This window comes from Lemur catta, chromosome 15 (genome assembly GCF_020740605.2).
Source record: "Lemur catta isolate mLemCat1 chromosome 15, mLemCat1.pri, whole genome shotgun sequence".
Taxonomy (NCBI): Eukaryota; Metazoa; Chordata; class Mammalia; order Primates; family Lemuridae; genus Lemur; species Lemur catta.
The window spans coordinates 56,387,545-56,410,350 of NC_059142.1; the positions used below are offsets into that span (position 1 = coordinate 56,387,545).

At 51.8% G+C, this 22,806-nt stretch overlaps 2 protein-coding genes across 2 annotated transcripts; one reads left to right on the forward strand and one right to left on the reverse strand.

The window, feature by feature from the left end:
- Window positions 1-2,148: 2,148 nt before the first annotated feature.
- On the forward strand, window positions 2,149-6,616 carry LOC123621210 (translation initiation factor IF-2-like). Its single transcript, XM_045527044.1, has 6 exons — window positions 2,149-2,239; window positions 2,864-2,872; window positions 3,052-3,119; window positions 3,595-3,775; window positions 3,825-4,616; window positions 6,240-6,616. Exons 1-5 carry the CDS (start codon window positions 2,149-2,151, stop codon window positions 4,520-4,522), a joined length of 1,047 nt encoding a protein of 348 aa, XP_045383000.1. The 3' UTR covers window positions 4,523-4,616; window positions 6,240-6,616.
- An 11,651-nt stretch (window positions 6,617-18,267) lies between these two features.
- Window positions 18,268-21,089, reverse strand: ACTG1 (actin gamma 1). Its single transcript, XM_045569687.1, has 6 exons — window positions 20,981-21,089; window positions 20,546-20,674; window positions 20,212-20,451; window positions 19,497-19,935; window positions 19,212-19,393; window positions 18,268-19,123 (listed from the first exon to the last, which is right to left on the reverse strand). The coding sequence occupies exons 2-6, from the start codon at window positions 20,666-20,668 to the stop codon at window positions 18,980-18,982; spliced, it is 1,128 nt and encodes a 375-aa protein (XP_045425643.1). The 5' UTR covers window positions 20,669-20,674; window positions 20,981-21,089; the 3' UTR covers window positions 18,268-18,979.
- Window positions 21,090-22,806: the final 1,717 nt, after the last annotated feature.

A 22,806-nucleotide genomic window follows, 5' to 3' on the forward strand; every position in this document is an offset into this window, starting at 1 on the left:
TCCCCCTCCCACAGCGATTGGCCTGGAAAAGCTCCCAAGTCCAAGTTGACAGAGAAAATGGAGCCCTGACAGTAGCCCAGGCCTGGGGTGGCAGCTTGAGCAAAATGGGGGTCATCTGCAAGGTCACCCTCCCAGACCTGGGAGTCTGTAATTCCTTAAGAATGATGCATTTCCATGTGATCATCGGAATTCTCTTGTGCTGTCAATGGAGCAGGCTCTCTGCCGTGGGTGGCCCCTTTGGGGGCCACATGCTCCAGCTCCCAGCAAGCAGCATGGGGAACAGAAGCCTCCCCAAAGCCAGGATTTAGTGCCCTGGAAGGACTCTGAGCCCCAGAGCTTTGGCAGGTGTCCGTGGCCCCCCAGGGATGGGGCGCGGGAAGGCTGACATCTGTGGTTCGTTTTTACTGTTGAACAAATTGAATCAATTAAACAGGCCCCATCGGGGTGGCTGGGAGCCTGGTGAACAGGAAGGAAGAGGGGGGCAGAGCCAAGGGGACAGTCTCTGCAGAGCATCTCCCCCGGAGGGTTCAGACACACCCCTTTCCCCAGCTGTTTGGGGGCAGGAGCCCCTCTGTGTTGACAAGAGTGAGGGCAGGTCACTGGAGGTGGTGGGGAGGGAGCAGTGGGGAATGCCCCTGTGGTGTGCCCCCCACCGTGCAAGGCCCATCTCTCCATCCAGGACGTGGGCACCTCTGGGCTCCTCACCTCCAGCCCTTTGACCCTTCTCGGCGCCAGAGTTCCCAAGACACCCCAGCCTCCCTTCAAAGACATTTTTTTGCTCTCACATAGAAGCCTCCGGAAGCTGGGAGACTGGGAGTGGGGGGAGGCTGCCCAGGGAGGCTGGAGGAGGCAGCAGAGGAAAGAGGAAACAGATTGTGGGGGTGATAGCGAGGGCCCTGGGTCACCCACCTGGAGCGGAAGCCTCCCCCTCTGGCAAGCTGAGAATGATTTAGGTGCCGGCTGCTCTGTGACCCGGCTGACCGAGGGACAGCCACGGCCTCCCTCCTGCCCGAGCTGCTCCCAGGCCCCAACTCCAGGCGACTCCAGGAGAGGGCCGCAAGGCCACCTCATCAAACGCATTTCCCCAAAGATGCAGGTCCTTGACATCCCCTCGAGCGACTGCTCAGGGGAGCAGGGTTTCTGTGAGTCAGGCCACATCCCCCACCCCTGCTGCCACTGGCAGCCGACCAGCGAGCTGCTCTGGGTACAGGCACTTGCCAAGGCAGTGGTGAGTTCACCATCACCCTGGGCAGGCAGGCAACGTCTGCCCCTTGTTGTCAAGTGACCATTACTAGCCCTGGGAGGACAGCATGGTCAGGGAGACTTTCTCTGCCAGCACTCAGGAACCCTGGGCCAGGAGGCTGAGAGGGCGCTGGCCAGCCTCTGCCCTTGGGTAGGGTGTTCAGGTGTGGAGTTCCAAAGGGATGCCCGGGTCCTGGCCGTCCGTGCTGGTTCAAGGGAGGTGTCCTGGCAGCCCCCGCGCACCCTGGAGTAGGATGCAATGTGTCCGTGCTTGCCTTGGCTCCAGCTGCCCACAGGTAAGCACAAAGCGCTGGAACAAATGAACAGCGGTTACTTAGTCCACAGCACCGTTTCTATACTTTGGCCCCGTCCTGGAGAGCTGCTGTGCAGCCACGGGACAGGAAGTCGCCGCCTGGTGGGTCCGGGGATCGCGGTCTAAACTCGTCCCTGGCGCCTCCCGCTCCGGTCCTCAGTTTACAATCCTGGCGTGAACCAGGAGATCAACCGCCCGGCGGCCGCCGCGGGGCCCTCCCGCGGAGCCGGCCGGCGGCAGGAGCGGTGCGGGGGCGCCCTCCAGCGGCCACGTCCGGGATGGCGGCCGCTTGCGTGGGCCGCGTGGGCCGGGCGCCGCGGGGACTCGGAGGCAGGCGGTCCCCAGCGTCAGCCTCCAGACCCCTTCAAACCCCGTGTGGGCGCCTGGCGGAGCGCGCCGCGCCCCTCCCGGCCAGGCTCCGTGTTCCTGATTGGATCAAAGGCAGTTTGGGCACCAAAAAGGGTGCTGCTCTTGTAGGGAGGGAAAAGCCAACCGCCTCGCCTGGGGGGGACTCCGCTGGGTTACCGCCTGAGCCCCCAAGGGTGGGCCGGGAGGGCGACGTCGGGGCTAGGGGAGCATCACTTTAGGAGGTGATGGGAGCACTGCATAGGGAGCTGGGGGGCAGCGGGCCAGGAGCTGGGGGGCTGAGGGGCAGCGGGCCAGGAGCTGCGGTCGCGGACGCAGGTGCTCGGTCTAGTTCTGTCCCTCTCACCTGGAGTTGTGCGTCCTGGGAAAACTACAGCTTCCCAGAGCCTCACCTCTCTCCACAGAGGAGGTGGCCTCTGCACGCTGCCCCCACGGCTCCCAGCGGGACTTAGGACTCTAAGGCCCACCCACCTGGCAAGGCACTGCCCCCGGTCCTCAGAGCAGCAGCCTCGCACTGAAGCCAATCACTGCTTCTCTGGGGACTAGATCCTGCCACACCCAGACCAAGGGCGCCCGTGGAGCAGAGACTGCACGTCCTGCTTCCAGTGCGGCAGTACAGCTTTTTAACAGCTGTATTGAGATCTAATTCACATACCATAAAATTCGCCCATTTAAAGTGTACAATTCAGTGGTTTCGGTATATTACATTATTAATTTTTTAAATAGTGGTAAAATATATATGTAACACAAAATTTGCCATTGTACCCATTTTTAAGTGTACAATTCAATCCTGTTGAGTACATTTACAATGCTGTGCAACCATTACCTCCAGCCATTTGCAGAACTTTTTCATCATCCCAAAGCTGTACCCATTAAGCGTTCCCTCTCCCCCCACCCCTGGCAATCTCTGATCTGCTTTCTAACTGTTTTTACCTATTCTAGATTTCTCATGTAAGTGGAATCATACAGAATTTGTCTTTTTTGACTGGCTTCCTTCACTTGCATGATGTTTTCAAGGTCAGAATGTCTTTCCTTTTTTAAGGATAAATAATATGGGTAGACACTGGTTTACGCGTTCACCAACGGATGGGCCGGTGGGTTTGCCTCCCCCTTTTTGCTGTTATGGACAGCGTCGCAGCGAGCATTTGGAACGCTGGTGTCCGGCCTGCTGTTCCCGTTCCTGCTTTCAGTTCCCGGGGTGCGTCCTCGGAGTGGAACGGCTGTGCCACCCCTCAATTCTACATGTAGCTCCTGAACCACCAAACTGTCTTCAGGGCAGGCCCCAGCATGGCATGAGGGTTCCAATTTCTGCGCATCCTCACCAACACTCTTTTTTATTATTGTTGTTTTACAGCTTTAATTTTAAAACAGTAATATTTTCATTACAAATAACGTATCTGTTGAAATAATTTATAAATTACAGAGAAGAAAAATATTTTGTATTGACCTTCAACCCCGCCGCCTAGAGATGACCACTGCTAGTTTTTGGTGACAGCGTTTCCTACAAGCACAGGTTTTTCTGACCAACAGGACGGGAGCCAGAGGCGCGTGGAGGCGGTGGGGCGACCGCGAAGCCCCGCGGGGCGCCCCGGACAGGCCCGCGCGGCGCCTCACATGTCGCATGGGGGCGCCCAGGACTACCGGCCTGGCTGGCTCAAGGCCCCTCCCCCCAGCTGACAGCGGCCCCCGAGGTCTCCGCCGGCCGCGACCTGAGCGGGGAGCCCCTGCCACTGCAGCCGCCCGAGCAGGCGCCACGACCCGCGCGCCCATTGGCCGAGAGCGCGGCCGCCCGGGCCAATCGCGGGGCGCGGCCGAGTGTCCAATGGGAGCGCGGCAGGCTCCGGAAAGCGGCGCGTGCGCACTCGGCCCTGCGTGCGCGCGCCCCGCGGGGTCGCCCTCCGAGGGAGCGGTGGGCTTGGGGTCCCCGCCCGGCGTGGCTCGGAGTCCAGTTCTGGGGTGGGGCGGCGTCTTGCCCCGGCGGCCCAGCGGGGTCTCGCACGTGCGCCTCCCGCCCGGCCCGCGCCGCCGCGCACACCTCCCGCGAAGTGGGCGCTGCTGGGAGCAGCCGACACAGGCTGGGAGGCTGCGACCCCGCCGCTCCCAGGGACAGGGCCCGTCGCGGGCGTTCCAGCGCACGGCCTGGCCTTCCCTTGCGAAGCGCGGGTCCGGGGCCGCTGCCGTCCCGCGGGTCCGGGAGTCGCCAGGGCCGTGCGATTCCGGGACTCCGCCGCCCCGAGACAGGAGAGGGCGGAGGCTGGGCCTCCGGGCAGCCGGGCCCCACGTGAGCGCCGCTCCGCAGAGGGCCACGGTCGCAGGCTCGGCCGCCGGGTTCCCTGCCGCACGTTTCCCGCGTGTCCGGCCTGGCACGCGGAGGCCTCGCCGACGACAAGCGGTGGGCGAGAGTCCGCCCCGAGATCCCGCCTGCACCCGGCCAGGGCGCCCTCCAGACCCCGCGCCCACGGGCCTTCCCGCGTAGCAGTACCGAGGTGCGGTTCCCGGCGCACCCAGGGGCCTTCGCCCGGCAATGAGGGACGCGGAGCACGTCCGTGGGAAACGCCCAAGGTTGTCACCAGACACTTCACGATGGCCCCAAACACGTGAAAAGGTGCTCAAGCAAATTCAGCCACCAAGTGTGTCGTGTTTCACCTACCACACGCCAGCGGTGGGCGTTGGCATTCGGGGAGAGGCGCACGAGGTGAGAGGGAGGGCCCGGCCCTAGGGAGCGTGTGTCCCTGCGGGCGGCGTGAAGTCACAGGAGGGCTGGGCCCCGCGGCTGGCCCACGAATGCTGCTGGGCGGGAGGCCACCCTCCTGGCTGCCCCTGGCGCCTTCCCTGCCCGTCTGTGTCCCGGTGCAGGCGGTCCTGGGTGTTCCTGAGGGGCCAGCAGGGAGGAACCTGGTTCTGCGGCCTGGTCAGGGGGCGCCAGGCCGGGGTGGGCGACTCAGGCCTCCACTGCGCGGAGGGGCCACAGGCACCGTGTCGGGGAGGAAAGCAGAGCAGCCTCAGAAACGCTCATTAAAGAGCAGATAAGTCAGTCACGGCTCCATCTGCCGCCCCCGCCCCCCGCCATCGCTACCTGACGTTTTTTATTTCGATGCATTAATTTATCTTTTAAAGTGGGCAAAGACCGCCTGTTTGATTTCCACAGGGGCCGCCGATGTAATGGGCCCCTGCACTGAAGGCCCGTGTCTCTGCTCCCGGACGCGCCTGTTTGGCGCTGGGCCTGTCCCTGGCGCAGTGACATCAGCTGGCGCTGGCCTTCAGCTGGCTCGTTTGCCCAAAGCCCCGAACACCCGACGGTCGGGGAGGCCGCTTCCGGTGGCATCACCTTGCCTCTAATTTCCCTTGTGATTTTTTGCATTTTTTTTTTTTTTTGACAAAGTCTCGCTCTGTTGCCCAAGGCTGAGTGCCGTGGCGTCAGCCTAGCTCACAGCAACCTCAAACTCCTGGGCTCAAGCCATCCTCCTGCCTCAGCCTCCCAAGTAGCTGGGACTACAGGCATGCACCACCATGCCCGGCTAATTTTATATATATATATATACATATATATGTTTTAGTTGTCTGGTTAATTTCTTTCTATTTTTAGTAGAGGGGGGGGTCATCTCGCTCTTACTCAGGCTGGTCTCGAACTCCTGACCTTGAGTGATCCTCCTGCCTCAGCCTCCCAGAGTGCTAGGATTACAGGCGTGAGCCACGGCGCCCGGCCAATTTTTTGCATTTATTGAAACTTCTTTTACAGGCTAGAATTTGGTTGATCGTAGTAAATTTTCTATGTGCACTTGAAAAGAATGTGCATTCTGCCATTGTTGGGGGCCATGTTCTATAAATGTCAATTAGGTCAAGCTTTGAAACAAGTTTCAATAAATTCGAAAACATTAAAGAAATATAGAATATGTTCTCTGATCACAACAGAAAGTAGAAATCAACAAAAAAAAGATATCTGGAAAAGTTAAAAATATTTGGAAATAATATAGTTCTAAATAACCCATGGATTATGCAAAAAATCACAAGGGAAATTAGAACATGATTTTAGCCAAATGATACTGAAAACACAATATATCAAGATTTGAGAGATGCAGCTAAAACAGTGCTTAGAAAGGGAATACAGTTTTAAATATTCATGTTAAAAAATAAGAAAGGTCTAAAATTAATGATCTATGCTTCTACCTTAAGACTTAAAAAAAAAAGAATAAATAAAACCTAAAATAGAAGGAGGGAAAGAACAAGGAAATTAGCAAAAATCGATGATATGGAAAATGAATAAGCAGTAAAGAAAAATTAATGAAAGCAAAAACTAGTTCTTTGAAAACTTCAACAGATTCGGTAAACCTCCAGCTGGATAGACTGGTGTCAGGAGCTGAACTGTGTCCCCTCAAAATTCCTATGTCGAAGTCCTGAAGCTGGAACAGAGTGTATTGGGAAATGGGGCCTTTAAAGAGGTAATCAAGCTAAAACAACCCAGTATGACTGGTGTCCTCACAAAAGGAGATCATGGAACAGAGACAGAGGGACACCCACGTGAGGACACAGGGAGGAGACGACATCTACAAGCCAAGGACAGGGGCTTGGGGAGAAACCAGCCCAGCCAACATCTTGATCTCAGACTTCTTTCCTCCACAATTGTAAGGTAACAAATTTCTGTTGTTTGCGCTTCCCAGTCTGTGGTTCTTTTTTATGGCAACCTTAGCAAACTAATATGATTGGTCAAGAAAAAAAAAGAAAAATCATAAATTACCAATATCGGGACAGAGTGATATCACTATAGATCCTACATATATTAAAAGGATAATAACAGAACATTTTAGAGAACTTTATGCAACAAATTTAACAAATTAGGTGAAATTTCTTGAATTAGATGAAATTTCTTGAAAGAAATTGCCATAAATTAGTAAAAGAAAAAATATTATGTATATGCGTAAATACACATATATATATACACAGATACATAAATAGATACGTATGTTCTCCAAGCCCAAATGGCTCTTCTGGTAAATTCTGTCATTTAAGGGTGAAATAATACCAATATTACACAAACTCTTTCAGAAAGTACAGGAAGAAAACACCTCTCTACCCATTTCATGTGGCCAGCATACCCTGAAAAAAAAGTATACAAAGATGCTATATACAAACAGAAAGAAAATAATACTACATGCAAACAAATGTCATGCAATGTGATACTGTGATACAACATGAAATATATATTTGGCTTTGCCTCCCAGTTCCTGGCACAGACCTCCTAAAATCCTTGTAGACAGGAACACCAGGAGAACCTTCCGTGCTGATATCTGGCCTTTCCTCCCACTTCTGACATCCACTATTAGGGGTGGGGAAAGACACAGTGTTTTCCTACTTTCCTTTCACACACTCTTCACAGAACCCCTGACACCAGACGTCTGGGGTTTCTCCTCACACACCGAGCAGTCAGCTCTCTAGCTGACACCAACCAGGTGCCTTATAATTCGGTCCAATTCTGGCCCTATCTACCTAGAGATGGCTTCAGAGTCCACAGGTGAAGGGCTCAGTCCCACAAGACCCCCCTCCTTTTTAGGTGCAGTCACAGGCCCCATGCTGCACCTGTGCTTCTGACCAGCTGGCTGCACGTCAGGGTTCCCGCAACCCTCTCCTTGGGTTTTATTAATTTGCTAGAGTGGCTCACGGAATTTAAGGAAGCACTATTTGATCAGTTTATTATGAAGGATATTACGAAGGGTACAGATGAACAGGCAGATGGAAGAGATGCACAGGGACACGTGTGTGACACACATGAGCTCCTGTGCCCTCTCCAGGCACGTCATCCTCCAGGAACCTTCATGTGTTCAGCAATCTGGAAGCTCCCTGAACCCTGTCCTTTTTGGGTTTTGTGGAGGCTTCATTACGCAGGCATAGCTGATTACATCATTGTCCACTGGCGACCACCCCAACCTGCAGCCCCTCGTTCCTCCCAGGGCATCTGGGTTACGCAGGTGCAGAGCCAGTGGGCTGTTTTCACCGCCAGGCAATACAGCTGCATTTGCTGTTAACCCCAATTTTTCCAGATAGGATGAATGCACAACCTGCCCCCACAGGCCTTTAGGAATTCTGACATAAAGTTTAAAAACACAGTTACAGTTTAGGAATTCTTCCTACTTTCAGCACTTGCAGTTGTAGCCCTGGTCCTGTGATCACTGTATCAGTAGAAAAAAAGTTGAGCTGATGTGGGGAGGAAAGAAAAATGTGTCATCATTACGCCAGCGTGCTCACCCCTTGGCAGGAATCACACACTCAGATACACAGAGGCAGAGACATTTACCTCGCCAGCAAACCTACTCAGCAAAACAAAATAACAGGTCGTGCCCAAGAGGGGTTTATCCCAGGAATACAAGGTTGGTTTAACATCTAAAAATCAATCAATGTACTTCACTGTAATAGCAGAATAAAGAGGAAAAAAACACATGATAGGCTCAATAATGGCAGAGAAATCATGTGACCAAGTTTAGCACCTGTTTGTGATTTTAAAAACCTCTCATCAAAATGAGAATAGGAGGGAACTTCCCCAACCAGATAAAGAGTAGCTGTGAAAAACCTACAGCTGATTGTACTTAATGGTGAAAGACCGAAAGCTTCCCCCAAAGACAAGGAACGAGATGTTTGTTCTCATCACTCCTGGTGAATTTGCGCAGTATCGTACTGGAAATGCTAGCCCACTGTAGTAAGACAAAAAGTGGTCAAATAAAAGGCAAACGTACTATACCTGGAACTAAAAAGTAAAACATTCATTATTCACAGACTAAATGATTACTTATCTAGAAAATCTGCTTCTAGAATTAACAAGTGGACTAGCAAGCTCACATGAGGCAGGGTCATCACACAAAATCAGCTGTTACTAATTCTACTACTAGTAATGAGCACCTGAGGAGTGAGACAATACTCTTTATAACTGTATCAAAAATATACATGAAATACCTAAGAATAAACTGAATAAAAGATATGCTACATCCCTCAGCTGAAAACTACAAAATCTTACCAACAGAAATTAAGCTCCAAATAGGGGGATATAACATGTTCGTTATTTGGAAAACTCAGAACTGTTAAGATGTCAATTCTTCTCAAATTGAACTGTAGTTTAATGTAGGCCTAATCAAAATCCCAGGAGGCTTTAGTTTGTAAAAAATGACAAGCTGATTCTAAAATTTATATAGCATGCAAAGGACTTAGACTAGCTGAAAAGATTTTAAGAAAGAACAAAGTTGGAAGACTTACACTATTTGATTTCAAGACTTTTCTTTTTTTTTTTTTTTTTTGAGACAGAGTCTCACTTTGTTGCCCGGGCTAGAGTGCTGTGGCGTCAGCCTAGCTCACAGCAACCTCAAACTCCTGGGCTCAAGCAATCCTCCTGCCTCAGCTTCCTGAGTAGCTGGGACTACCAGCACATACCACGGTGCCTGGCCAATTTTTCTAATTTTATTAGGACAGGGTTTCACTCTTGCTCAGGCTGGTCTCGAACTCCTGAGCTCAAGCAATCCTCCCGCCTCCACCTCCCAGAGTGCTGGGATTACAGTGTGAGCCACCTGGCTCAGCCAGGAAAGCCTTTTCAACAAATGATGCTGGAACAGCTGGATATCTGTGTTGGAAAAAAATGAACCCTTATTTCATGCAAAAATTAACCTCACAAAAATTAACTTTAAATGAATCATAGACTTAAATGTAAAAGTTATAACTACAGAACTTCTGTGGGGAAAATAGGAGAAAATCTTGACTTTATGGTAGGACACAAAAAGCACTAATAATGAAAGGTAATTAGACTTCAATGAATTTTAACTTCTGTTCTTCAAAATATGCCATTAAAAATGAAAAAACAAGCTATAGGGTGAGAGAAATTATTTGCAATATATACATCTGATAAAGTACTAATTCCCAGAATATATAAAGAACTGTTACTACTGAATAATAAAAAGACCAATAACCCAATGAAAGTGGGTGTACTGGTCAGGGTCTTGCAGAGAACAGAACCGACAGGCTATACATACCTCCATATATAACAGGAGATTTATTACGAGGATTGGCTCCGAGATCAAGAAAGCTAAGCAATCCCCCAGTCTGCTGTCTGCAACCTGGAGAAACCAGAGAGCCAGTGGCATAATTCAGTCTAGGTCACGAGACCTGGGGTTGGGGGACTGGTGTAAGCCCTGGAGTCCGGAAGCCCAAGAACCAGGAGTTCGGATGTCCAAGGGCAGAAGAAGATGGGTGTCCGGCTCTAATAGACAGAGTGAGTTCACTCCTTCTCCACCTTTCCTCACCATTTTGTTCTATTCGAGCCCTAAACAGATTGGGTGAGGCCCACCCACATTGGTGAGGAAAGATCTTTACTCAAGTGATAATCTCTTTTCAGAAATAATGTTTTGCCAGCTATCTGGGCATCCCTCAGCCCAGTCAAGATGACACATAAGATTAACCACCACAGTGGGCAAAGGCTTAAAACAAATACTTTACAAAGAAGATACAGAAGAGGCCAAGAAACACATGAAAAGTGCTCAACACCATTATTCTTCAGAAAATGCAAAGTAAGAGCACACTGAAATACAACTAACGTCTATGAGAATGACTAACATTTTAAAAGACTGACAATATCAGTATTGAAAAAGTCGTGGAGCTACCAGAACACTCATACATTGCAGGTCTGAATGTAAAATAATAATAATTACTTTGGAAAACCATTTGATGGTTTCTTATAAAGTTAAACATCCACTGACCACATGATCCAGCAATCCCACTCCTAAGCATTTACCCTAGAGAAGTGAAAGTGTGTGTTCACGTACATGCATGGGTGGGGCAGCTTGTTTGTAAAAGCCAAAAACTAGAAACCACCCAAAATGAGTACATCAGTGAGTGAATGGATAACTCAGTTGTAGCAGGTCCACATAATTACAGTCAGCTGATCATTGACAAAGATGCAGTGGACAAAGGACACTTTTCAACACATGGTGCTGGAACAATTGGATATATGGATGGAAAAAAAAAAAGAACCTATGCCCAGACCTTATATCTTACACAAAGTTAACTCAAAATGGACCATAGATATAAACATAAAATGCAAAATTATAAAAGTTCTAGAAGAAAACTTTGGAGGAAATCTACATGACCTTGGGTTAGGTAATGAGTTTTTAGATACAACACAAAAATCATGATCCGTGAAAGAAGAAATTGAGCTGGACTTTATTAAAATTTAAAACTTTTGCTCTGTGAAAGACACTGTTAAGAAAAATGAAAAAACACCAGATTGGGCAACATAGTGAGACCTCATTTCTACAAAAATTTTACAAATGAGCCACATGTGGTGGTGTGTGCCTATAGTCCCAGCTGTTCAGGAGGCTGAGGTGGGAGGATCGCTTGAGCCCAGGAGTTCAGGCTGCAGTGAGCTGTGATTGTGCCACTGCACTCCAGCCTTGGTGACAGAGCGAGACCCTGTCTCAGGGAAAAAAAAAAAAAAAAAGGACAAGTCACAGACTTGGAGAAAATATTTATAAATCACATAACTGATAAAAGTCTTGTATCCAAAATATATAAAGAACTTTTAAAACTCAACAATAAAATTATAAAAACCCCATTATAAAACAGGCAAAAAATCTAAACAGACTCCTCACGAAACAAGATACACAGATGACAATTAAAAGTATGAAGGCAGACACAATAGCACATGCCTGTAGCTCCAGCCACTCAGAGGTTGAGGTGGGAGGATCACTTGAGGCCCGAGTTTGTGGCTCCAGTGAGCTATTATCACGCCTAGGAATAGCCACCGCACTCTAGCCTGGCAACATGGTAAGATCCCACCTCTAAAATGTAAAATAAAATTTTTAAAAAATATGAAAATATGCTCAACATAATTTGTCATTAGAAAAATGCAGAGCAAAGCAACAAGATACAGCTACACTAGTATTAGAATGGCTAAAAAATTTTATCTTGACATGGCAGTTCCTCAAAAAGTTAAAAATAGAATTACCATGTGATCCAACAATTCCACTTCTGAATCGAAAGCAGAGTCTCAGCCAAAGCAATCAGGCAAGAGAAAGAAAGAAAGGGCTTCCAAATTGGGAAGGAGGAAGTGAGATTGTCCCTGTTTGCAGATGACATGGTCTTTTTTTTTCTTTTTGTATTTTAATAAACTTAGGTGGTACAAGTTGAATCCATTACATATAGACTTGATCTTATATATGGAAAAACCTAAAGACTCTACGCAAAAACTCTTTAAACTGATAAACAAATTCAGTGAATTTGTAGGATAAAAAATTAATATACAAAACTCAATAGCATTTCTATGCACAAACAACGAAGAACGAGCTGAAAAAGAAATCAAGAAAGGCAATATCATTTACAATAGCTACAAAAAATGTAAAATGCCTAGGAATGAATTTAACCAAGGAGGTTAAGACCTCGACAAGGAAACCACAAGACGCTGCCGAGAGAAACTGGAGAGACATGGATGGAACGACACCCCGCCCTCAGGGACTGAAGAACTAATGTTGCTAAAATGCCCACACTACCCAAAGAAATCTACAGCTTCAACGCGATCTCTATCAAAATACCAATAACATTCTTCACAGAACTAGGAAAAAAATCCTAAAATCTTTATGGAGCCACAAAAGACCCTGAGTAGCCAAAGCCACCCCAGCAAAAAGAGCGACGCTGGAGGTATCACACCACTTATCTCCAAACACGCCACAAAGCTGTAGTAACCAAGACAGCACGTGCTAACATACAGATAGACACACAGAGCAACGGGACACCGCAGAGAACCCAGAAATGAGCCCACGTATTTACAGCCAGCTGATTTTTGACAGAAGTGCCAGGAACACTCACTGGGGCTCAGTCTCTTCAAACAGTGGTGCTGGGAAACTGATCTCCGTGTGCAGAAGAATGAAACCAGACCTCCGCCTCGCACCCTCCGCAAAAATCAGCTCAAACTGGATCAAAGCTCTGAATGTAGGACCCAAAACGATTAATCTACCAGAAGAAAACAAAGGAAACACTTTAGGACACTGATCTGGAGAGAGTTTGTGACTAAGACCTCAAAGCACAGGCAACGAAAGCAAAAATAAACAAATGGGATTATACCAAACTAACACTCTTCTGCACAGCAAAGGGAACGAGTGAAAAAACAACCTATGGGATGGAGAAAACATTTGCAAACTGCCCATCTGACGGGGGCTAAATATCCAGAGCACACAAGGAACTCAAATTTCTCAACAGTAAAAATGGGCAAAAGATCTGGACAGATATTTCTCAAAAAGAGACACACAATGGCCGACAAATATATGAAAAATGCTCAACATCAGTAATCACCAGGGAAATGCAAATCAGAACCACAGTGAGGTGTCACCTCACCCCAGATAGGATGGCTATTACCAAAAAGACAAAAAATAACAGAAGCTGGCAAGGGTGCAGAGAGAAGGGAGCTCTTACACGTGGCTGATGGGACTGTAAACTAGCACAGCCACAGGGACAGCAGTGTGGAGTTCCCTCAGAAAACTGCAGATAGATCCACCCTCTGACCCAGCAGTCCCACCACTGGGAATTTATCCAAAGGGAAGGAAATCAGTATATTGGAAAGACACCCGCACCCCGTGTTATTGCAGCGCTGCCACCACGGCCAAGACACAGAATCGGCGCGAGCGTCCTGCAGCAGATGCGTGGGCAGAGATATGCAGTATACGCACCACGGAACACCATTCAGCCACAAAAGAGAATGAAATCCTGTCATTCGCAGCAACACGGATGGAACTGGAGGATATTATGTTAAATGAAACAAGCCGGAAAGAGACATTTGAACACCACATGTTCTCACTCATATGTGGAAGCTAAGAAAAAAGTTGATTCAAAGAAGTAAAAAGTAAAACAGAGGATACCAGGGCGACAGGAGGATCGGGAGAGATTTGTTAAAGGACACGAAATTACAGCTAGCTGGAGGGATAAGTTCTAGTTTTCTACACCCCTGTAGGATGACTAGAGTCAACGTAACACGTCATATAGCTTCAAAGAGCTAGAGGGAGAATACTGAACGTCCCCAACACAAAGAAATGATGGATATGCTAATTACCCTGCTCTAAGCCACACACATTATATGTATCAAAACGTCACTGTGCACCCCAGGAACATGTACAGGTATTACCTGTCAACTGAAAAAATAAAATAAAATTCTTTAAAACAGTAAAAAGAAACAGGGTCTCAAAGAGCTATTTGTACACTCATTTCATAGCAACATTTCTCACAATGGCCAGAGTGGAAGCACATCAGCGTCTGTTCACACACGCATGGACGAACAGGCATGGTCTATCCGTGCAGTGGGATATTATCCAAGCTTGTGAAGAAAAGAAATTCTGGGCCGGGCGTGGTGGCTCACGCCTGTAATCCTAGCACTCTGGGAGGCCGAGGCGGGCGGATCGCTCGAGGTCAGGAGTTCGAGACCAGCCTGAGCAAGAGCGAGACCCCGTCTCTACTAAAAATAGAAACAAATTATCTGGCCAACTAAAAATATATATAGAAAAAATTAGCCGGGCATGGTGGCGCACACCTGTAGTCCCAGCTACTCGGGAGGCTCAGGCAGGAGGATGCTTCAGCCCAGGAGTTTGAGGTTGCTGTGAGCTAGGCTGACGCCACGGCACTCTAGCCCGGGCAACAAAAGCGAGACTCTGTCTCAAAAAAAAAAAAAAAGAAAGAAATTCTGGCACACCCCATGATTAGCCTTGAAGATAGTGCGCCAGGTGAAATAAGCCAGTCACAAAAGAACAAATGCTGTCTGACTCCGCATATCTGAGGTACGCAGGGCGGTTAAGTTCACAGACACAGAACGTGGAGTAGTTGCTGGGGCCCAAGGAGAGGGAGGACGGGCCTGTTGGTTAGTGAGCACAGCGTTTCCGTTTTGCAAGATGAAGAATGTTCTGGAGATTGGTTGAACAACAGTGCAAATACACTTAACGCTACTGAACTGCATACTTAAAAGTGGTTAAGGCCGGGCGCGGTGGCTCACGCCTGTAATCCTAGCACTCTGGGAGGCCAAGGCGGGTGGATCACTTGAGGTCAGGAGTTGGAGACCAGCCTGAGCAAGAGCGAGACCCCGTCTCTACTAAAAATAGAAATAAATTATCTGGCCAACTAAAAATATATATACAAAAAAAAAAAATTAGCCAGGCATGGTGGTGCATGCCTGTAGTCCCAGCTACCAGGGAGGCTGAGGCAGGAGGATTGCTTAAGCCCAGGAGTTTGAGGTTGCTGTGAGCGAGGCTGATGCCATGGCACTCACTCTAGCCCGGGCAACAGAGCGAGACTCTGTCTCAAAAAAAAAAAGAAAAAGAAAAAAGAAAAAAAAAAAAGAAAAAAAGTGGTTAAGGTGGTAAATTTTATGTTATGTATATTTTACAATATATTTTACAAAAATTTTAAATTGCTGGCAAGGATGTGGAGCAAGAGGAACTCCCATGCATTGCTGGTGGGAATACAGCGTAGCATAGGCACTTTGGAAAACAATTTGGCAATGTCTTACAAAGATAAAAATTCAGCGGTTATGCTCCTGGGTAGTTTGCCCAAGATTTGGAAACTTATGTCCACACAAAAATCTCTGCAACAGTCCGGATGAGGTAGCTCACGCCTGTAATCCTAGCACTCTGGGAGGCCGAGGTGGGAGGATCACTTGAGGTCAGGAGTTGAGACCAGCCTGAGCAAGAGCGAGACCCCGTCTCTACTAAAAATAGAAAAATTAGCCGGGTATGGTGGTGCCTGTAGTCCCAGCTACTCAGGAGGCTGAGGCGGGAGGGCCACTTGAGACCAGGAGTGTGAGGTTGCTGTGAGCTATGATGACACCACTGCACTCCAGCCCAAGTGACAGAGTGAGCCTTTGTCTCAAAAAAAAAGCATAACATAAAATTCATGTTTTTAAACATTTTAAGTGTACAATTCAGTGGTATTAAGTATATTCACAATGTTGTGCAACCACCGCCTCTATCTAGTCGCAGAACTTCTTCATCACGCCGAACAGAAATTCTGTACCCACTAAGCAGTCATTCCCTGTCCCCTGCCCTCCAGCCCCTGATCTATTTCCTGTCCCTCGGGATCGGCCTGTCCTGGGTGTTTCACGCAGCTGGAGTTGCACGATGTGTGCCTTGCGCGTGTGGCCGAGTAGCTGAGGGCGTTTCAAGGTCCATGTGGAAGCGCGAGGGCGTGTGCCATCGTGCGGACCCGCCGCATTCTGTCCTCTGTCAACTGGTGGGCACGTGGTGCTTCCGCCCTTTGGCTGTTGCAGGTCGTGTTGCTGTGAGCACACGCACAGGTTTGAGTAACTGTTTTCCGTCTGGGCTATGTCACCTGTGAGTGGAATTCCTGGATCCTGTGGCGATTCCCTTCCGTTAAGTAAACTCCAAATCATGTTCCACAACGGCCGAGCGCTCCATTGCTGCACGTCCTCGCCGGCACTTAGCATCTTCCATTTTTGTCTGCTTTTATGGCCGTCGCTGTCGTGGTTGTGATGTGCATGTCCCTGATGATTAGCCATGTCGAGCGTCTTTTTATCTCTGTTGACCATTTATTTGTACATCTGCTTTGGAGGAAATGTCTATTCAAGTCCTTTGCCAATTTTTACATTGGGTTATTTGTCCTTTCATTGAGTTGTAGGAGTTCTTTGCAGATCCTGGATACTAGATCCCTATCAGATTTCTCACACATGTTTTTATTTACATAATGGAGCCCGAAATACAACCCAGCCTGTTTCTTGAGGCCCAGGCAGGCTCCAAGTCCCCCATGTTGCACTCACCCAGCAGCCTGCGAGCCGTCTCTCTAGGATTCATGCCCAGGGGTGAGGACACACTCATGATCCTAATTTCCCGGGAGCTGGTGCACATGCGCTGGGATGGCTGCAGCTCCCAGTGCGCCCGTCCCCCACACTCTGGCCAACGGTCTCCCGATAACTGCCCATCTGATAGTTACAAACTGGTACTAATTTGTTTTAATTTGCATTTTCTGATGCCTGGTGTTAATGAGCATCCATTTGGTTAGCCTTTCAGGTTTCTTCTGTTAAGTTGCCTATTCAGATGCTTTTCCCATTTTTCCTTGGAACTCCCTGACTTCTGATTTTAGTTTTTGCATATTCTAATCTAAACTCCTGTTTTAGACTTTGAAGACACTTCTTCCCAGGTACCTGTTAGCTTTGTCGATGACATTTTTTTGTAGTAGTAGGCAAAAACTATTCCTACCTTGCTTTAATTTAAGCAGATTCAGTTTTAAAAGTCATGGTAGCTACAGCTGATGTCTTTTCCCCTGCAGCTCCATCTCGTCTCAAAGCTTAGCACTGTGGTGCACTCAGCTCAGAGCCACCCAGACAGGAGTTGCTGACAAAAGTAGCATTTGCCACATAGATGGGATTTTCCACCCTAGAAGGCTGGGGGCAGGTGTCCCTTAAGCGAGGGGAGGAATGCTACCTGGTAGGCTCCGGGCAGACCTCTAACCTCACACTATGTACCTTCACCTGCTTGCTGTCCCTAAAGCACCACAAAAAAAGGCCAGTGTGGTCCATGCTGCAGAAACCCTGCTCCAGCACAGAAAGGAACAAGGGCTAACGCGCGGCACCTACTGCGTGAGCAGCAGCGTTTCTGGAAGCCTCAAACCAGCTGTGGGGAGTAGGCACTGGCCTCGTGTGTACACGGAGTTGAGCTACTTGCCCACAGGCCCCAGCGCCAGAGGTGGACCGGACAGGACGCAGGACAGGCAGTGTGCCTGCACAGAGAAGCCACCATTTTCTGCAGCTTATTGGAGGGAGACAGCAGCAGCTGAAACAGCCCCCTGACCAGCCTTAATAGAAAACTTTCCCTGTTTCTCCAAATCCTGAAACTTTTTCAACTTCAGTCTTGTAAAGAAATCTTACCTCCCTGACCCAACCTCTAAAAGATTTAGTTTGAAAATGTGAAGTGGCTGCAGAAAAGCAGGGACCACCCTGAGACTAACCAGTCCCACTCAGCCTGACAAGACAGCAGGACCGCAGCACACAAGGTACCAGAATCATAGCAGGTGACACAGCTGCCATTTTAGCCAGGACTCGGTAATCCAGTGCTGTTAGTCTAGAGGCCATCTCCAATCCTAAGTGCCCTTGCTTGAGCTCCTCGTGGCTCCAAGCATTTCTTGGCAACATAGCCTTCAGAACCTCCCCTAGGTACAGGTAGGCTTTATCTGACGTCAGCTCCTGCAGCAGTTGGTACTCGGCAAATTCTAACAGCCAAACTGACTAGGCCTCCTTGCTCTTAAAATTGGGAATTGCACAGCAGCGCCACCTGGCCCTCCCAGCCCGCCCTCCAGGCCATGCGGCCACGCCCCAAACAGGAGCCAGCCAGTTTACTGCAGCACTTTTATTTTTCCTTACACAATGACGTGTTGCTGGGGCCTAATGTTTTCACATAACAGTAGAAAACCAAAATTTGTCATCTCTTAAAGAATTGAGAATTGCGTACAAAAAACCTTACATAAATTAAAAGGATGAATAAATTTACAGGTGTAAATGCAAACTGCTTCCAACTCAAGCCAAGTAACCGCCCGTGGTGTTCCCACAGGAAAACAGGTAAGACAGGAAAACTGGGTCCCTGGGCTTGGACTCCTCCAAACCCTGCTAGACCGGCAAGACGGAAAGGACTGGTTCAGGACTCTTGCCGGCCCCTAGAGAAATCCTGGAATGGTCAGCTCTGACGCACCGATACCCTGCACACACCGAGGCTGCTGGCCGGATTCCCCGGGCCACAGGTTTCTCTTCAAGCATGTTCTCACCTCAGCCACGAGGTGACTGAGCCACAGGTCTTAAGGGTTCAAATCAAAGACATGTACAGGGTATTAAACAATCAAGGGAACAGTAAACTTGAATACAAGGTCAAAATCAGCAACAAGTTCTACAATCCAGTGCTGATACCAGATACAAGCTTCAAGGACAAATTTCTTTTCAAAGGCTTATTCCAGTTTCGTGAGGCTAGCATGAGGTGTGTACATTTGCCAGAGCAAATCGATACTTCTGAATCAACTCATGCAGCAAATGCTACGCATCTGCTCACAGTCCACTTAGAAGCATTTGCGGTGGACGATGGAGGGCCCAGACTCGTCGTACTCCTGCTTGCTGATCCACATCTGCTGGAAGGTGGACAGCGAGGCCAGGATGGAGCCGCCGATCCACACCGAGTACTTGCGCTCAGGGGGCGCGATGATCTGCGGAGACAGTCAGGGCGGCCTCAGCTCACACCGCTTCCCAGGCAAGGCCTCCCCCGCCAAGCACGCCACCTGCCACCCAGCTCACCTTGATCTTCATGGTGCTGGGCGCCAGGGCGGTGATCTCCTTCTGCATCCTGTCGGCGATGCCCGGGTACATGGTGGTGCCCCCTGACAGCACCGTGTTGGCGTACAGGTCCTTGCGGATGTCCACGTCACACTTCATGATGGAGTTGAAGGTGGTCTCGTGGATGCCGCAGGACTCCATACCTAGGAGGTAAAGCCCTCCCTTAGCGGTCCTGTGTCACCCAAGGTGTTTTCCGAGGTGAGAGACAGGGGGGCCCTTAACTCGCGCCCCCATCTAGACACCTACCCAGGAAGGACGGCTGAAAGAGCGCCTCTGGACACCGGAACCGCTCGTTGCCGATGGTGATCACCTGACCGTCCGGCAGCTCGTAGCTCTTCTCCAAGGAGGAGGAGGACGCGGCAGTGGCCATCTCCTGCTCGAAGTCCAGGGCGACGTAGCACAGCTTCTCCTTGATGTCGCGCACAATCTCCCGCTCGGCCGTGGTGGTGAAGCTGTAGCCGCGCTCCGTGAGGATCTTCATGAGGTAGTCTGTCAGGTCCCGGCCAGCCAGGTCCAGACGCAGGATGGCATGGGGGAGCGCGTACCCCTCGTAGATGGGCACCGTGTGGGTGACCCCGTCTCCAGAGTCCATGACAATGCCAGTGGTGCGACCAGAGGCGTACAGGGACAGCACGGCCTGGATGGCCACGTACATGGCCGGGGTGTTGAAGGTCTCAAACATGATCTGGGGAAGGACAAGGTCCGCTCAGTCAGAAGCACAGACCCGCGGCCACCCCATGCTCACACGCACAACATGCCGGCATGCCAGTGTGATGTGTGGAGAAAGAAAAGAACGCAGGCAGAAACCAAACGAGAAACCTGGAGGCTTCAGGGAGGAAATGCCAGGAGAGGAACAGAACCCTGGAAACAGCGAGAGAAACACTTGAAAATCCAGAAAATAAGGCCGAGTAGAAAATGACTTGTGAAACGGGCGGAGGCCGAGCATCCGGCCCGGCCTTACCTGGGTCATCTTCTCTCTGTTGGCTTTAGGGTTCAGAGGGGCCTCAGTCAGCAGCACCGGGTGCTCCTCGGGGGCCACGCGCAGCTCGTTGTAGAAGGTGTGGTGCCAGATCTTCTCCATGTCGTCCCAGTTGGTGACGATGCCGTGCTCGATGGGGTACTTCAGAGTCAGGATGCCGCGCTTGCTCTGGGCCTCGTCGCCCACATACGAGTCCTTCTGGCCCATGCCCACCATCACACCCTGCGAAGGGGGGCCGTCAGGCTCGCCGCGCCCCCAGCGCGCGGGCCGCGCCGGGACATGGGGCCCGAGGAGCAGCGGGGCGCCCTCTACTCACCTGGTGCCGGGGGCGGCCGACGATGGAGGGGAACACGGCTCGGGGGGCGTCGTCCCCAGCAAAGCCAGCTTTGCACATGCCGGAACCATTGTCAATGACCAGCGCGGCGATTTCCTCTTCCATGGCGATCTGCCCGGGGGAGTTAGCAACTTAGGTGGAGCCCGCCCTCCTCCACGAGACCCTCTCCCCGGCCCAAGCACCCGCCACCCCCCGCAGGAGCAACCGTCTGGAACCGACGGCCGGGCCTTCAGCGTAACGCCCCGTTCGCGACTCCGCACTGCGGCCGCGGCTCCGCCCTGGGCCCCCCCACCCGGGCCGCCCTTTGTTCCGGCGCGGCGCGGCCTCCCAGGGCGAGGGATCGGGGTTCGAGGGCAGCGGTCGGGGCATCCACTCGGACCTGGCGGGGGCTGGGTGCAGGCGGCGCGGGGCGCTTACCGACGGAGAAGCGGAGCAGCGGGAGGACACGGAGCGCGGACAAGCGGCGGCAAGTGAGACCGAGCGCGGCCTCCCCCGCCGCTATTTAAGCGGAAGCGGGGCGCGCGCGCGGCCCGGCGGCGCGCGCGGCCCCAGAACATAGCCATATATGGCGATCTTGCCGAAAGCCGGGCATCCATTGGCCCGCCCGGCAGGGACACGTGGGGCCCCGGCCCGCACCGCCCCTGCCCGCACCGCCCCCAACGGCCCCGCCCGCGCCGCCCCCACTCGCCGGAGACCCTGCGCGGGCGGGGGGGGGGGGCAGCCGGGGCGCTTGCGGGGGTCGCCGGGAGGGCCGCGCCGTGGCCGTCCCGGCCCGGGACTGCGCGCGGTGGGGAGGGCTCAGCTGCGCTCCGAAACTGCCTGGCCCAGGGCGGGCGGGGCCTCGAGCTGGGGTGAGTCCCCGCGGCCCGGCCCCGCTGGGGGCTTCGCTCTCCGGGACGCCCCCCGGGCGCGTTCCCTTCGGGCTCTGCAGGGTGCCCAGGCCGCAAGGGCGGATCCCCGCGCCGGTGCGGAGCCGGGCAGGGGCGGGGCGGGGCCCCCGCGGGCTTCCTCCGGTAGCCGAGCCCGGAGGCGCGGGGTAGCCGTCCACCTCCCCGCGGTGGCGATGGGAAGGGGCTGCCGGTCCCCCGCCCAGCCGCCGCCGCGCGGGCCCCTCGGGGGTTGGAGGGGCGCGCTGTCCGGTCCCCAGCGTTGCGGAAGCTGGGGCCCCTTTCTATCGGAGCCGACACGTCCTGCCCCTCAAGCCACAGGCCCGATTGTCCCCAGGCGCGGGCTCCACTCAGGGTTTCGGGTCACCCCAGCGTCTGATCCACTGAGCGGGCAATGGGTGGCGGGGGGCTTTGTTTCGTTCTGGTCACCTGTGGACATTGTAGGGAAACTGTGATAGGGAAAGGGAATTCTGACTTTCCAATGACTTTCTAGTCCTGGACTAGCTAAAGGAGAGGGGTCTTCTTGTCTGTTTATGATACTAAGAAAGGGTCGGGGTCTGGCCTGGAGTGGGATTGGGCCCAGAGCCACCGACCTGGGCTCCCTCCAGACTGCCCTGGAGCAGTGGGTTCTCCTGGCCCAGGGTGCGCGTTTCTCCCCTGGAGCCTGCGCTGGAAGACCTGTCACCTGCGGCAGGGTCCTGGCCTCACCTGCCCGTACTGGTGCTTAGGTTATGCCCGGAGGGGAACCTGGCACGGCAGTTTCCTTGGGCTTACTTGTAAACCTCTGGAATTGATCAGTGTGGAATCAAAAGTCAGAGGAGGCGCTTGGGAAGCGCGCTGGCCAGGGACGGTGGCAGTGAGGCCGCGGTCTGGCCCAAGGCCGCAGGGCACTCAGCCTGACCCCGGCAGGTTGGGGGGCGGGGCCGGGCGGGCTCCCGCGAGTTGGCCCAGCCCTCGGGCCTGCCAGGTCAACCGAAACCCCACCTAAGACAGTGAAAACACTGGACTTGGCCCAGCTCACCTGCCAGCTGCAGGCACCCCAGACGCCAAGACTGTGCCTATGGCCACCGTGCCACCAGGCCTAGTGGGGAGGATGCTGGGTCCCGAAAACCCTAGATTGTCCAGGGGCCCCAGCAAGGCTGTCTGTGAAGAGTGTACCCCCCATGGGAGAACCCCCGCATAGGCCTCCAGAAAACCCACCCTGACTCGCGTCCCTGGGCAAGCCTGGCCACCACCTGGGAGGGGGATTCCACTTGCGGGCGGTCCCAAGACGCGATGTCACACGCCGCAGGACCTGGGAGGTGGGAAGTATCCACCCAGCCCACATTCTACTCAACTGCGGCTGCCCCCGCCCCC

Excerpts from the sequence above, each read along its gene's own strand:
- LOC123621210 (XM_045527044.1), top strand. The coding sequence starts at position 2,149 with ATGGGAGCACTGCATAGGGAGCTGGGGGGCAGCGGGCCAGGAGCTGGG. Across the intron at positions 3,120-3,594 it reads TCCTGCTTTCAGTTCCCGGG|CTGACAGCGGCCCCCGAGGT; the intron begins GTGCGTCCTCGG and ends CCCTCCCCCCAG. Across the intron at positions 3,776-3,824 it reads CAGGCTCCGGAAAGCGGCGC|GGAGCGGTGGGCTTGGGGTC; the intron begins GTGCGCACTCGG and ends TCGCCCTCCGAG.
- ACTG1 (XM_045569687.1), bottom strand. The coding sequence starts at position 20,668 with ATGGAAGAGGAAATCGCCGCGCTGGTCATTGACAATGGTTCCGGCATG. Across the intron at positions 20,452-20,545 it reads TCGGCCGCCCCCGGCACCAG|GGTGTGATGGTGGGCATGGG; the intron begins GTGAGTAGAGGG and ends CCCCCTTCGCAG. Across the intron at positions 19,936-20,211 it reads ACAGAGAGAAGATGACCCAG|ATCATGTTTGAGACCTTCAA; the intron begins GTAAGGCCGGGC and ends GTCCTTCCCCAG.